This window comes from Corvus kubaryi, unplaced genomic scaffold (assembly GCF_017639235.1).
Source record: "Corvus kubaryi isolate FWS band 111438036 unplaced genomic scaffold, C.kubaryi_AGA036_p1.0 37256, whole genome shotgun sequence".
Taxonomy (NCBI): Eukaryota; Metazoa; Chordata; class Aves; order Passeriformes; family Corvidae; genus Corvus; species Corvus kubaryi.
In genome coordinates this window covers 7,240,965-7,256,494 of record NW_024581076.1, presented here as the reverse complement: position 1 = coordinate 7,256,494, position 15,530 = coordinate 7,240,965, and the positions used below count along the sequence as shown (strand labels likewise).

Below are 15,530 nucleotides of genomic sequence, written 5' to 3'. Positions count from 1 at the left end.
AAGTATGTGAGAATATGTTTACTGAAATAGTAAGATTCAAATGTAGAAAGTCTCAATGACAAAAATGATGACATAAGAGTTTGCACAAATAGAGGAAGATTACTGTTGGCCTTGTATAATATAAGGGTGTTGCCAAGGAAGTGATGCATTCATTTTTGTATATGTCTTCAGTGTTTACCTCTGCTAAAGAAGCATCTATATAATCTTGATTGAACTTGTTGACTAACTTTAGCAAGACTGTATAGCCCAGGCATAGTTAGCATAATAGAGATGACTGTCATTATTGCTGTTTTTAGAAGGAGCAGCATGTCTGACTGACTGGCATCTGTTTCTCTCTTTAAGACATAACATTCAATAGACACAGTTCAATTTTCAACATGTTGATGAGCCTTAACTAAATGTTTGTTTCAGTGAGTTAATTCAAGGCTTGAGATTGTGTGAGCTGAGTCACGATCTTGATGTTTGCCATGGTTTAGGGAGTTGCAGAAACCCTTGTATTTCAGACTGAATGGAAGTTATAGTAAGCTTTTTTTGGTGTGTGCTCTTTTGGATTGAGAGCCATGTGACTGTTGTAAGAACACCCTGTTTTCATGTATTATTAACTACCTCACTTCCTGAAAGGTACATAGAAAAATCAGAGAAGATACAGATATGGCCCAAGATTCATTACAGTGCCTGGCACAGCTGGCGTCTTTGCATGGGCCAGTCTTTCCTGATGAAGGTTCACAAGTTGATTACCTGGCACACTTCATTGAGGGATTACTGAATACTATCAATGGGTATGTATGCCTGCTCTCTAAATTTAGATGGCATCTTTTAATCTTTAGTTTGGACTGTAGCATATCTGTGTGGAGAAGTGGTATGGCTTGCTTATTTCTGGATATAATTTGTGCTTACTGTTGGATTGCTTAAATTGAGAAAGAGTAGTTTAAAGTAGGTGGGGCTTATTATGAAATAGATTTATTGATTGAATGTGTATCAACAAAACCAATTCCCTTTTAGCAATTTTCTTAATGGCAAAAACCTGCTATTTCTATCTATAGAATTGAAATAGAAGACTCTGAAGCAGTGGGAATTTCCAGTATTATCAGCAATCTGATAACTGTATTTCCTCGCAATATTTTAACGGCCATTCCAAATGAACTTTTCTCTTCATTTGTTAACTGCCTCGCACACCTCACCTGTTCTTTTGGAAGAAGTGCTGCCTTGGAAGAAGTGGTAAGTAACTGCTCTCAAAAAAAATGGGTAGCCTTTTTTGCTTCTATTTGTGATAAGCATAAGTGACATGAGAATTCAGGTATTTTGTTAATAACTGTTGTGAATTCAGTGGTTTCAGGTGTTTCTGAAATCACATATGAGAGGATTTTCTTTTTATTTCACACAACGTAATGAACATAATTACACACTGCGTGCATCTTTCAGACTTTGTTTCAGACTTCGTTTTGATTTAAAGCACCTCTTAAGTTTTTAATTTTAAGTGAATGGATTCATTTAAAATATTAAAGTTTTAAGTATTGCTGACTTGCTGTTGTAGGACTCCTCTGGAAACTGTTGTAGATAGTGAACAAGCTGCAGTCCTGAAAGTTTAAAATGACTACATGAACATATGGACAGACTGTAACTTAACTGCTGCGTAGAGTTCTGAGTCAGGAGTTTCTGTTTTAAGTGAATGTAGCCATTAAGGTCTGTTGTTAACATCCTACTTCTGAGCTGTTCAGATCATCCCTTCATTGCTGACACAGTTCAAATGGTAATTGTGCATACAAATCTAGCACAGGAATTAAGAGGATTTTTTTCTTTCAAACTTTGGTTGTAACGTTAAAGAGCAGTTGGCAAAGCCCAAGTGTTCTGCTCCTAAAAGTTGCATTGGAAATAAAAACTACCAAGGACACGTAGTTTAAGGAAAAAAAAAAGTAAGAATTAAGGTGAGTAATCTTGCACTTAAGCTATTTATGTGCAGTGGCTATAGATTTAAAATGAGACTATCAAAATACTAGCCAATATTTCCCCACTATCATAAGAAAGTATGATTATTTTTTTTCTGTTTTGACAGTTTGGTGTAGTAACAGAGGTTATTTACCTGAGTTTGAAAATAATTGTAGAAGTATTTAGTTACAAAGTTGATGGATGTGTTTCTTTACCAGAGAGCACAGGTGTATTAATTAGCATGCATTGAAGAACATTAGATGTGTCTTCACTGCAAGGTTAAAATTTATTATATTTATTATATTAAGTGCTTAACTTACACTTTTCATTTTTTTCATTTCTTAACCAAAAAATTGGTGTTTAAATTTAGAATCTAAAATACAGCTCCTTTCCAAACCTCACTGGTCAAAGTTTGTATGCTTTTGAGGTTTTCTAGTAGAATATTGAATATGTATTCTGGTGCTCACCAATACATCTAGAAATGCTCCTGAAGCCTTTATAAGATTCAGCAAAACCATAGGCAGCTATCATTTAAATTCAAAGGAACTAAAGGGAGCGTCTTGTTACTTGAGAACTGGAATACACAATCATGTTTAATGAAAACAGCGCTTAACATGGTGCCATTTAAAACACTTAATCTCTCAGCAAGAGCTTACACTAACTTGTACCACTGTCTGGTGCAATGATACAGCGTGCTGTGCCTGTAGAAGTACTACTTTGCATCCCTGAAAACAATCTTTTGGCTGAGGAATGTCCTAGCCACAGCTAATGTATTCCCCAAGTTTCTTTTAGAATGCGTGCAGTGATACTTTCTGTGAGCTCATGTGCTGTCTGTAATGAAGAGCTTTCTGATAGATAAAATACTCTGTGTGTTGAGCTCAGTAGAATCCTCAGGTAATATTGCTGGAGCTTTTCAGAAATACAAAATGCAGCAGAACACAGGCGGGTGTACTCCGTAAGCTTTGCTGGTTGGTAAAGCTGTTTTCCCCATATTTCTGCTTCTTCATATGCCAGCAGAACTTACCATGTGAACATGGCAGAAACAGCTAGGGGGGCTTCTTGTGCCTGACGGGGAAGACCTACTATGAAAACTGTCAAAATATGGAGGTCCTGAATCAAAATATGCAAACCACTGCAAAGCATCTAATACTGATTTTCAACCACGGGAAAAGCTCCACAATCCAAACATTATGTTCAAATGCTTCTTTTGCTTTAACCTGCTCGTTGGGGTTGGGGAGATCAGCTGAAGGAGGTTGAAACATTTGCCTGAGCAGCTACACTGGTGGACAGAGGGCAGTAAGCTTCAGCAGTGCTGAGGGTTAGTTTATGGGGCAAGGTGGACCAGTAATCTCTGCCTTTAATGGCACTGGGTGTGTGAGAAGATGCTCATCCACAGCTATGCTCTGCCATGCTCAACACTTAATGCTTATGCAGAAGTAGAATCAAATAGTCCACCTGAATTAGTGAAGAGTATGAACAGGATGTTGGATGAGAAGTCAAATAAAAATTGTATCAAAGGCTTCTTTTTCTCAAAACAAATATTAATGTGCTGTTCCTGTTTAGTGATATTTTTAAAAATATCATGTGATGACAGAGACCATTCTGAATTTAGTCCCCTTGCTGTGCTTCCAACTCTTAGCAGCTTCTTGCTGCTTGACCAACTTTCAGTATTTTTTCTTTAAAGGGTCAGACAGCTAGGAAGGAAGAAGGACCAAATTTCTTTTTGTTTCCCATAGAGGAAATAAGGAGGAATTAAGAATCTTTGCTTTATATTTACTGGGTTTATCTTGCCTCTCCTGAAGATCTGAGTTCTGATCCATCAGAATGATTCAGCTCCCAGTCGACAGCACGGCACTTTGCCTGCATGACATCTTTGGTAGCCTAGCTGTAGCTAATTTGAAATAAGGACTGGGACTTTTTAGTAAGGTTTCTTTGGAACCAGATTGGTTCAATATGGATAAAATCTTCTTACTGTTTGGGCATTTATTTTATGGAGGCACTTATTAGTCTAGATTGCTTATGAGAATATCTCCAAGTGTTAATTTTTCTTCATGGCATTAACTTCTTTAGTACCTTTTCAAATAAATGAATTGGATATATTTGAGGGTATTTTGTTGTTCATAAAAATATGTCTGTTTGTTTATGCTCTCAATTATTAAAAATTATTAAAAGTCATATATGTAAGTTATATATTTACATATATTATGTATGTTTCAAAATTCTTCAGGATTGAATGACTGTCTCTAAATTTGTGTGTCCTTTAGCCAAGTTTTAGAAAGACATGTTGTGGTGTCCTTCCTAAATTTATGACTTATGTTAGTGTTGAATACAATTTTGCCTCTCTCCTTGTCATCTTCAGGTTTTGTTTTCACAATTGCATCAGTATGTCCCCTGTTTTAACTTCTGGAAATATGACAGCTTTGCAGTTACAAAAGGATGCTGTGGAGCTATCTTGGAATGCTTCCAATGTGATATCAATTTTTCCTCTTAATCAGTCATCCAGCCAGTGTTTTCTTTTCCTTGCCTGTTTATCCAACCGTGTTTGTAACTTCACTGGAAGTCAGGAATTCTTGTGTCTGGAGCATGATTAAGGCCTTAATATCTCTTTATTTCATCATTGAACCATTTTACTAAGCTCTGCTATCTCAGAGTAACTTCTGTGAGCCATCCTGTAAGATTTCCTCTAAGAAATTTAGCAGGCTGTTTATCTATACAGTCATGCTGAAGTTATTTGAAGTTGGATGTATTTACAAACGTTCAATTTTTGCATCAAAACAAAAAGTTGATAGTTACATTAAAAATATTTTTAAAATAAATTGCCTCTTTGCTGTTTGGATTCTTTAGTTTTCCTGCAACTTAGGACTTCGTTTTTCAGATAAGGTATTTCCTTTTGCAACTTATGTACTATATAGAAGCACATGAATAATTAAAACCAAGAAGCATCAGTTGGAATGCACTAAGTAATTAGAGTTGCAGGCTTATTCTGTACAAATTAATTGGGTTTTGGTTTGTTCCTAGAACAAGAAGTTGTGATTCATCATCAAAACTGGCTACCTGTAAATAAGGTTTCTTGAACACTTGCAGTCTTGCAGTGATTTCCTCTGGAACAGAGAATCATTGTCTTTTCTCTCTATTTCAGAAATAGTGGAATACCTATAAATCTATATGCAATATCAGGTGAAGAGAAATAGCTGAACACATTGACAGGTTTTTAAAGCTTAGCAGACATGAAAGCTGCAGTGACCTTTTCAATGCATTCCATCAGTTCACTCTGATATTTTCTTGGCTATCCTTAGATCGGTTTTGTGTCTGGTTTTTTTGTGTTTGTTTCAACAGTACATGAACATCTGAAAAATAATGATGAATATAAGTATGTTCCTCTGGTTTAGTTTAGAAATTAGATTTTTTATTTGTTTTTGGTTTGTTTTCCATCTCTTACAGCTTGACAAAGATGACATGGTATATATGGAGGCATATGATAAGTTGCTGGAATCTTGGCTTACTTTGGTCCAAGATGATAAACATTTCCATAAAGGTTTCTTTACCCAACATGCTGTTCAAGTCTTTAATTCCTACATTCAGTGCCATCTAGCTGCTCCTGATGGCACAAGGAATTTGGTAAGCCTTCATTGTAGTAGTTTTTGATGATAACATACAGTAACTAGCCCATGTCCTTTGGTGTGTGTATATTACGTAGCTCAAGGCAGCTAGTATAGAATTGCCATTTGTGACTTTGGAAATAAAAAAAATGCTGAACTTGTTACTCATTTGTGATTTCCCAGTCTGTTTCTCTCATTCTGGAGAGGAACTAAAGGAATGCAAAGTTGGAAATCGCTTAAAAAAAAGAAAATAAGTAAACTTGTAACTCAAATCGATGTGTATCTTGTTCTTTCCACAAATAGTGACTAAACTTTTGACCTTCCTTCTGGATTAGAGTTCTAGTTAAAATCCTCAGTGAAATTGGGGGCCCTTTTTATGATTGTTGCCTCCCATGCACTATCTTCAAAGTATAATTGACGTGCATAAATACCTGAAAAAATGTAGAGTGACTATGCTCAAAGTAGAAGAAACTTGGAATATCATGTAGTCATTTTGGATAAAATAAATTCCCAGTTGAGCTTTTGAACAGTTGACTATCTAGAGAAAACTTAAAAGTACATCAAGTATCTCTTGAGCCATTGAGAAAGAAAGGTGATTAGTCCATTTGCCAGGAATCTGGATCTTACTAAAACAGATTCTTATGCAGAAAGTTGGATGTAAATGTTGGATGAATTAGTTATTGCATAGATTCAATTCAATAACTGTATAAAATCTCTCTTTAATTTGATGCTGTGCAAAGATCTCAGAGGTACCTCATTCTGAAAAGAGCTGTGTAAAATGTAATTCTGCTATCTCAATATGTAACAGATGGTAATAACAGTGCCAAAACTGAGAGAAGTATTTCACAAGAGAACTTCGAATTCATATCAGGCGGTCTTGACATAACTTGTATACACAGGTTAATTCATGTCATTCTGTGAGATAAGTCATTTATCCCATGGGTAACCTTTAAAAGCCACAGCTGGCATTTTAGAATGCTTCTTGTTCAATATCAAAGCGGTAACAGGAACTTTCAGTCTCTGCTTTGAGAGCAGAGGCTCACCCTTCAGTAAACAGCTGCAACTTTGAAGTTGACAAAAGAGAATGATTTGCTGGGTTGCATAAAGAAAAGATGGGTTAAAAGCAGTTTGCATAAGGAGTTGTGTGTGGATTCAGTTTTCCAGGGCCTCTATAGAAACAAAGCAGACTGATAGCTTTCTCTGCCTCTTCTCTGCCTCTTCTATTTTACTTTGTTACTTGCATAAATTTTATGATTATTTAAGAGATAAGAAACACTTTTAGTATTTATACTTGGTTTCTGCATATCATGGTTCATCTCTTCAAGGAATAAGGTCTGATTATAATTTAAATAATTTTATAATGCAACCAAGATAAGTTTTGAGAAATTGAACAGTGCAACTCCTGCATCAGCAAGAAATAAAACTGAGATCATCAGGATTATTAGTCTGCTATTTACTGAGATTATGGCATTTACTTTTAAGGTACTTTTTTTAAAATTTAGTGGTACTTTTTAAACTACTGTGTCCCCTCAAACAGTAGGTTCGGGAAAATCTTTAATGAAAGGGCTAACATTCATTTCATCATGAAAAATACTGCCTATTATGTGATTAATGTAAGATCTCAGACAACTGAGAACTACTGAAATGTTAGCAAATGAACTGAATGTGGCATTTTGCTAATGAGTTTGTGAAATACTGATTTTAAAACAGTATGAACCCATGTTGACTCTGTTTAACTCTTCTGTGTCTAATTTAGTACAAGTCTGTTGTTCATATATGCAAATTACCTTGCAGAAAATTGTGGTGATAATGAATTTAACAAGTATGACCCTAACTGGTTGCTTCTAATTTTGTTGAAATAACCAAAGACTGCCAATGGTGTGGCCTCTCGGGAAGAAGAAGAAATAAGTGAGCTGCAGGAAGATGATAGAGACCAGTTCTGTGACCAGTTGGCCAGTGTGGGCATGCTGGGGAGGATTGCTGCAGAGCACTGCATACCTCTTCTCACAAGGTAAGTACAAAGAAAGTAGTCACGAATGCAAATCAATAAAGCTGTCCCATAGGAAAAGCCTGAATTTGCCAAAACAGTTTAAAAACATTGAAGCTACTTTCTTGTTATTTGTCCACAGTTTGTTAGAAGACCGAGTGACAAGGCTCCATGGACAGTTGCAAAGACATCAGCAGCAGTTACTTGCCTCACCAGCATCAGGTTCAATTGACAATAAAGTGCTTGATGACCTGTATGAGGATATTCATTGGCTTATTTTAGTTACAGGTTAGTGAACAGCTTTAAATAGTACTTATTCCAGTAGTCTTACTGCAGCTGGAACACCTCAGGAAAAAAAAAATCCCTGTATATCAACTACTCTTGATTGACTATACATTTTATCCCTTACGATGATTTCATCTTACATACAGGACTTGCAAAGTCCTTGTCTTTCTATCATCTGCTTTGTGTAACAGGAATGCTATCTCTAATGATTACCTCATGTAAAGGTTTCATCAATGTCCGTTGGAAACTCCTGCAACTAATTTTGTTACAGTTTTTTTGAGTTGTGTTATCAGTCAACCTATTCAAGAAATTAGTCCGTTCATGGTATCAGTGGTGTTGTGTGGGTGCACATGGCTTTGTAAGGGAACCAACATGAGATCAGGGTAATGGTGGTACTCAGTGGTGACAGATAATCAAGTAAGTTCTAGAATTTCTCAGTGCTGATGATCTATGACCTGCCATTTTGTTATGTTTCAGGGAACTTGAATTTAGAACCTTTTTGGGCTTGATTTTTAGATGGAAATATTTTATTTTAAGTTGGCAAACATAATAACAATTAAAGATGGTCTGTACTTTGCTAGGAGAAATGTATAATACATGAAATATTTTGTGGTACTTTTTTGAAGATCTGATGTTTTAGTTGCTCTCAGATGTTGACATGAATGTGATTATAATATTTTTGTAACACTGTGAGATGGAGTTTGTAGCTCACATATGGTTATGAGCTCAGATATTGAAGACTACAACTAAAGCTGGAATCAATATTATCTAGAGCCCAGAGTATTTTATGAAAACACATGCTTCACCTGATCTGCAGTTGCTAGGCGAGGAAAACTGTGTTACAGCACATGGACTTGAGGCCTGAAAGACTCTGACAGATTTGGAATGTTAGCGAAACAGAAGTCCCAAATGATACGGACTCTGTGGGGAAGCTGTAAAATCAAGGCTTTTTTACCACATAGCAGAAGAAGAAAAAAATGACAATGAAATGTTTTGTCCCTCTCCCAAGTAGATGAATTGACTGTAGCACTTTTACATGATGCAAATCTTGTCTCTTTTTATCTGTTTTTAAATTGGTGGTTTCTTTTTCCAGTCTTGGTTTCTTGTCACTTCAGGTTTCTTTCCTACTGAATGGCTTTAAGGATTCTAAAGTTAATTTGTATGCATTTAAGCAGTGTTAGTCAGGGTCTGTATAAACATTTAATTCTGGTGTGATGTCTGCAGTTAAGCCTATGGATTCTCTAATCAGAAAGCCATAAGTTAACCTAGGGTAGAAAGTTGTGATCACTCTTTCTTTTTTAATGTAAGGCTACCTCTTGGCTAATGATACTCAGGGAGAGACTCCGCTAATACCTCCAGAAGTCATGGAATATTCCATTAAACATTCAGCCGAGGTTGACATCAATACCACACTTCAGATACTGGGATCTCCAGGAGAAAAGGCCTCTTCCATCCCAGGGTACAACAGAACTGATTCTGTAATTAGGTAAGGATGCATCTTGTACTATTAAGTGTGTTAAATGCTTTTTCAGAGATAAAAAAACAAACCTAGAATGTGAGTAGACTTCTGTGAATGTGAAAAGTAAGCAATATGTAAACACCGAACATTTGAAAAAGGAAGGATTGACCTAATAGTCTTAACAGAGGTAATGAGCCAAAGGAAATAAACAGAAATGGTTTTTTATATTTCTACTGAAAACCTATCTTTGATCTATTACAGAAAATCCTTAAAACTACTTAAGTAAAAAAAAGTTGGCAGTTCAAAATCTTTAGATAATACATACAGCTTTAGCAAATGCTTTCCAGAATATCAGTGAACTTCTCTACTTTGAACATGAGTTACTGCCCAAGCTTGGCAGTAGCAGCAAAATTGATCCTCAGGGCATGAGGAATTGTTGTCAGTTATGTACACACATCACTGTCAGCCTATAAAAGAAGCAGGAGAGATTTCCCTTCTCTTTTTGCAAGAAGGCTGATGCTCACAATGGACTCCTCAGTTTGAATCCTCACACTTCAGAAGATTGCATTCCATTCTTAGTTGACACAGAAGAGGCTTCACACAAGATAAATTGTTGTGTTCTTTAAATGTTTTTTTCTGGGAAGAAGGTAGAAAAAGCAGATCTTCATTAGCAATGAGGGGTGTCTAGTGTTCAGAAGCTTGAATATTGCTCACTTATACTATTGTCCACTTCAAGAAATAGCCACCAAACGGCATTTCTTGATGCAGTGTCTCAGTGGTGGTAGGAAAAAAAACCAGATCTAAATAAGGAGAGATTTGAGGCCCTTTGGCAATAACTCTGAAATAGTTCAGAGTTCTTCAAGAAATAGGCCACTGTCAACTCCTAAATTTCTTGTGTACAATCACATTCTTACAAAATTTGACATACTAGTATTTAATACCAAAGCTAGTATTTAAAGTCGTTTTATGGACTGATTGTATTAATGCAGTCACCTGGTGATTTACTACTTCAGACTATTTCCCTGCAGTAATGAACAAGAGCAAAGCAACTGGTCATTTCTGTATTTGCTTTTTGGTATGTGTCACACTGCAAGTGCTGCACAATTAGAACCCGTTTGGTCACTAAACTTTATGGTGCAAGGAAGGGAAAAGCGGTTTTTCAAAACAGCTTTTCAGGCACTCCCAAGTAGTCCATTTGTCACAATGTTTGTGAAGATTCTTTGTTGCAGTAATTTTGATGTCAAAATTACTTTTAAATCTGTCTTTTAAAGCATAATTCTTACTTTTTGGATGATATTTGCCGGTCTATTCTCTCTCTCTCTCCCCCTTGCCTCACATTTCAAAAACAGTAAATTCAGGTGTTTTTACTTGATTAAAGTTGAAGTGCTTTGTATTATCCTGATCCTTCTGTCATATTTTGTGAAAAATGAAAGTGGTTTTGGTAGTTGCATTGCTTCTCCAAAAACCACTCTCAGCATCCTCCTTGTATTTTAAATCTGCAGGTTGTTATCTGCTATTTTAAGAGTGTCAGAAGTAGAATCTAGAGCAATAAGGGCAAATCTCACGCACCTCCTGAGCCCCCAGATGGGCAAAGATATTGTATGGTTTCTCAAGCGCTGGGCAAAGACTTACCTCCTAGTAGATGAAAAGTTGTATGATCAGGTAAGGATATAACTTTTATGAATTTATTTGTGAGTATTAGCAATAATATTGTCCTGTGAATGTAGATGTCAGTGTAGCTATTTAAAAGTGCAATGCTAAAGTATTTTTAATGTTAAATGGGTTGTGATTCGTTTTGGAATTTGTTTGAAAATTGATGTTTTCTTCCATTTGCTAATTAGAAATACAAGTTGTTAGGGGACTCTTCTTGCACATTTTGCTGTAAACGTGATTTTTTTTTTTTTTTTGGATAGCCATTGCCATATCAGAATAACACAGTGCTCCTAGGCTGTGTAGTGAGTGAAACTCACTGACTGCAGTGATGTTATAAATTGTGACTGTCCATCAGATTTTACATATCATCTCTAATACTGTGATTGCTCTTGATTGTGATTCTGAGTTAGATATTTAACACCACCACAAGGTAGTATACATTAGCTAATGTCATGCTACTTTCTCTCCTCATTCTCATTGTATATATCATTATTTCAACGGTGCGTTCTTTGTAAAGGGCAACTTCTCACTGTGCTTGGACAGCACTAATCGTGATTAGAATTTGATCCTGATTTTGCTTATCGAACTAACTGTAATCCAGCTAGCTCACAGAGGCCACCCATCCTCCCATCCTGAGGAGGTCCTGTTGGCTCTAATTTTTGGGAAGTCTCCTCCTCCTCCCCTTTATTTCCACTATTGAAGCAACTAAGCATACTAACGCTTCAGGAGGCCTCTCCTTAACAGCGATAGGTATCACATAGACTTGTAAATACTTGAAGTCATATTATTCGGCTCATACATACAGCACAGCTAAGAATTTGTAAAGGTACCAGTTGGGCAAGAATTGGAGATGATGTTAGAAGGAGATCCACGTGAAAAACAGTGTAAAGAAACAAAACAGAGTGTCTAGGAAATGCACACATTTTGTTTGTGTTGGCATGTGAAAGTGATTGAAACCTCTATTTAAACCTTATTTTTAGGTTTAAACCTTATTTATTTACCTTTAAACCTCAGTCATGTATATATCGTGAGTCCTTAAAGGTACAATCGTTAGTGGTGTGCTGACAGGAAGCCCCTGCACAGTTACTACAAAGTCTTTGGATTTCACTCTTGAGAAACTTCCTTTAAAGATAGGAGAACAGGCAATTTCAAGGAAGCATATTTTAATGTGCCAGGACCAGAGTGTGACATCTTTCCTAAAAGATATGTAGATTGAAGAAACCACCTGCAGAAAGCACATTTAGAAAAATTGAGGTGAAAATTAATTTTTACAAGTTTCTATTTAGATCAAGAACTAGATTTATTTCTAATAATTTTTACCACTGAATTTTGAGGATTTATGTCTTAAATTCATGGAAACACTTTTGGGAGGTGATTTTGGGATCTTTCTTTTAATTATTAAAGCTTTTGAACTTTCATTGGCCTTAAAAGCTAGGCATACTCAAACCTGATTTTGTAATGAGGTTGAAACTTTTCTTTGTTTTAGATGTTGTCCTTAAAATCGCAAGATAAATTTGGCAAAGATTTTTCTGTTACAGATATTCTTTGCCTTTGTCTATGTAACATTTGTGTAATTTAAGTAGGAAAGAAGTGACAGCCTGAAAAGAATTTGCTGACAATGATTGCCATACACTTTGGGGTTCTGGCTTCTGTAAAACTCACTCATTTTAATGCTTTTCTTATAGATAAGTCTGCCATTTAGTACAGCATTTGGTGCTGATACAGAGGGTTCCCAGTGGATTGTGGGTTACCTTTTAGAAAAAGTGATCAGTAACCTGGCAGTGTGGAGTTCAGAGCAGGACCTTGCAAATGATACTGTACAACTGCTAGTAACATTAGTGGAAAGGAGAGAGCGGTAAGTTGCTATACCTCTGGAAGTCAAAAAGTTTCTTTTGCTTCCTTTAAAGTTTTTTGGCCACAGTAATCCAGATATAGGGCACTTCATATTCATGTCTCTGTAAGTCAAATTACATTAGTAACATACTGTAACTGAAAAAAACACCACAAACGTGTCTGATAAGCTGAGGAGTGAGACCTGTATTTGACAAAACATCACCTAATTTTTATTACTGTTTAGAAGTGCACTCTCCTTCTCTTACTTTTGTGCCTCACTCTTAAACAGTGAGAAAGGAAAACTCTCCTGGTCTCCACTCTTATTGCAAGGATTTTTGTGTTGCTGTTAATTTTGTTGATTAGGAGTTCAGGTACTGGCTAAGCCAGTATGAAATATGTTTTGTAAACCTAAATTTCTTTTTTTTAAATACAGGATTTTGTGGATTCAGACAAATTTCAAAGTTTTCTTTGGTATTGCAAACTGTGAAGCAGGAAGTTCTTGAATGCTTTATTTCTGTCAACTGACCTGCAATTATACATGCAATCATGCATTCACAGTCTACTGAAAGACTGCTCTGAAGTATGAGGATTTAAAATGTTTGAGGATTTTTCTTTTAAAAAAAAATTAAACCCCACAGGAGCTAGTTTTAGAATAAATTGCTTATTTTATTATGATGTAATGAGACTAAGCTTTTAATCCATGCAGTATGTCCATTAACTCTGTGTGTGTATGTGTGTAAAACTAAAGCACTTCCCTGCTTTTCTCCTGTATGAATTGATCTATTTTCAGAGTATCTGAGATAGAAGTCTGAAAGCTGAGGCATTAGTAAGATGAAAATCAAAAGGCAATTTGGCCTCAGAATAAAGGAATTTTTTTAAAAATAGCAACAAAAAACTTCTGGCAACTGCTAGAAACATGATGTGCTCTGTTCATACAATTTTGTGAAGTCTTTAATGAAATCTTTTTCCCTCTTTTTTAGGGCAAACTTAGTTATTCAGTGTGAAAACTGGTGGAATTTAGCTAAACAGTTTGCAAGGCGAAGCCCTCCTCTTCACTATTTGTCTAGTTCTGTGCAGAGAACGCTAATGAAAGCTTTAGTTCTAGGAGGTTTTGCTCATATGGATACAGAAACAAAGCAACAATACTGGACAGAGGTAAGCTATTTTGATATGTCTATTACCTCCATATAAGCAAGCAGTACAACAAGTTAGTTTAGGGAATTTTATGGTGACACAAAATCAATTTGTATAATATATTTTGATATTTAATACTGATGATTTTTTAAATTATTATCTCTTTGATCAATACTTGTATCTATTGTATCTAAATTGTATCTAGAATATCTCAACCTAAAGAGAAACCACTAATAATTAATTGGAGGATTTGTGAAGCAGACAGTAGAGCAATATGTTTGAAAGAGACTATAATAGGACATTAGAAATTTCCCTTGTACCAGGACATTTCTTCCTTTCATTTTAATTTTATGGTGTTATGAATTATTCTGTTATCACTTAATCATAATGACAGTAATTGAAAAGCTAATGTGGAACATAGTGAAGAATCTTGACCAGCTCTTTATGCCCTGGCTCCATTAAAGATCAAATATTTAATACCAGAAAGGTTGATGCTAGAAAGTAGCTGAAATGGTATCAGGAAGCACCACATAACTTTGTAAAGCATTGACCTTCTGAGAAAAACTTGCTTTTATTGGCAGAGCTACGAAACTAGTGATTTAAGGTAAGACTGTAATGTACTAGAAGTAATTGGGAAAAAACATTTAACTATTTTTATGGAAGTTTCTAAGTTGTTTCCAAATACAAATGATGAGAAGTGATTTCACTATTGAGAATCATAATGTGGCAAAGATAACTGTGGGCATTAATCTTAGTGGTTTCATTAATGAGCCGTAACGATTTTTTTCCCCTAATGCTGCATTTGAAGGGAATGGAATGCTTTGAACCAGAGAAAGTCATTGTTATTTGTTTAAACACTACAAAATTACCTAAAATATTTATGGAGGTGCTCATTTTGACACCTGCCTGCAGACCATGATGGACAATGAGAAGCACTAATTGCTACCACTTCTGCTTACATTAATGTGACAGATAACATAACTGAGTCATTGGGAAGTGGAAGTGATTGATTCTTGTACTGCCATGCCAAAAGCAATGAGTTTGCTAAATTATTTAAATCTCACATCTCATATAATAGTATGCTTATCTTAATGTGACTTTTCTGAAAAATGTCAAGGTTCTTCAGCCACTTCAGCAGCGATTCTTGAATGTGATAAACCAAGAAAACTTTCAGCAGATCTGTCAAGAGGAGGAAGTGAAACAGGAAATCACAGCTACTTTAGAAGCACTCTGTGGCATTGCTGAGGCTACCCAGATTGATAATGTAGCAATTCTCTTCAATTTCCTAATGGACTTCCTTAATAATTGCATTGGATTAATGGAAGTATACAAAAACACACCAGAGACTGTCAATCTCATAATAGAAGTCTTTGTTGAAGTTGCACATAAACAAATTTGCTATCTTGGAGAGGTAAATACATCCATAAGGGGAAGGAGGGGGCAGAGTATGTGTGTGTGCACATGCATGTGTGTAAGTGTGTATACAGTGCTATTCCTTAAAAAAAAAAAAAAGTAGTGATTTTTATAGAGAGAAAGACAATATGGACACATCTGTTAAGGAATTCCTTTGTTTTAAAACATACACTTGCAAAGATTAAAAGCAAGACATTTAGACTAGGGTTTTTTTACCAATAAGTTTATCTGCAATTCATCA

At 35.7% G+C, this 15,530-nt stretch overlaps 1 protein-coding gene across 1 annotated transcript in view; it reads left to right on the top strand.

Annotated features, from left to right (window-relative positions):
• The window catches only part of XPO4 (exportin 4), an 82,060-nt gene that overhangs the window by 49,380 nt on the left and 17,150 nt on the right, over positions 1–15,530 (top strand). Inside the window, exons 8-17 of the mRNA XM_042023927.1 lie at positions 622–779; positions 1,044–1,218; positions 5,368–5,544; positions 7,394–7,536; positions 7,655–7,800; positions 9,106–9,283; positions 10,759–10,918; positions 12,595–12,764; positions 13,723–13,897; positions 14,994–15,287. Coding sequence (XP_041879861.1) covers positions 622–779; positions 1,044–1,218; positions 5,368–5,544; positions 7,394–7,536; positions 7,655–7,800; positions 9,106–9,283; positions 10,759–10,918; positions 12,595–12,764; positions 13,723–13,897; positions 14,994–15,287 — 1,776 coding nt within the window. The remainder of the gene's footprint in view (positions 1–621; positions 780–1,043; positions 1,219–5,367; positions 5,545–7,393; positions 7,537–7,654; positions 7,801–9,105; positions 9,284–10,758; positions 10,919–12,594; positions 12,765–13,722; positions 13,898–14,993; positions 15,288–15,530) is intronic.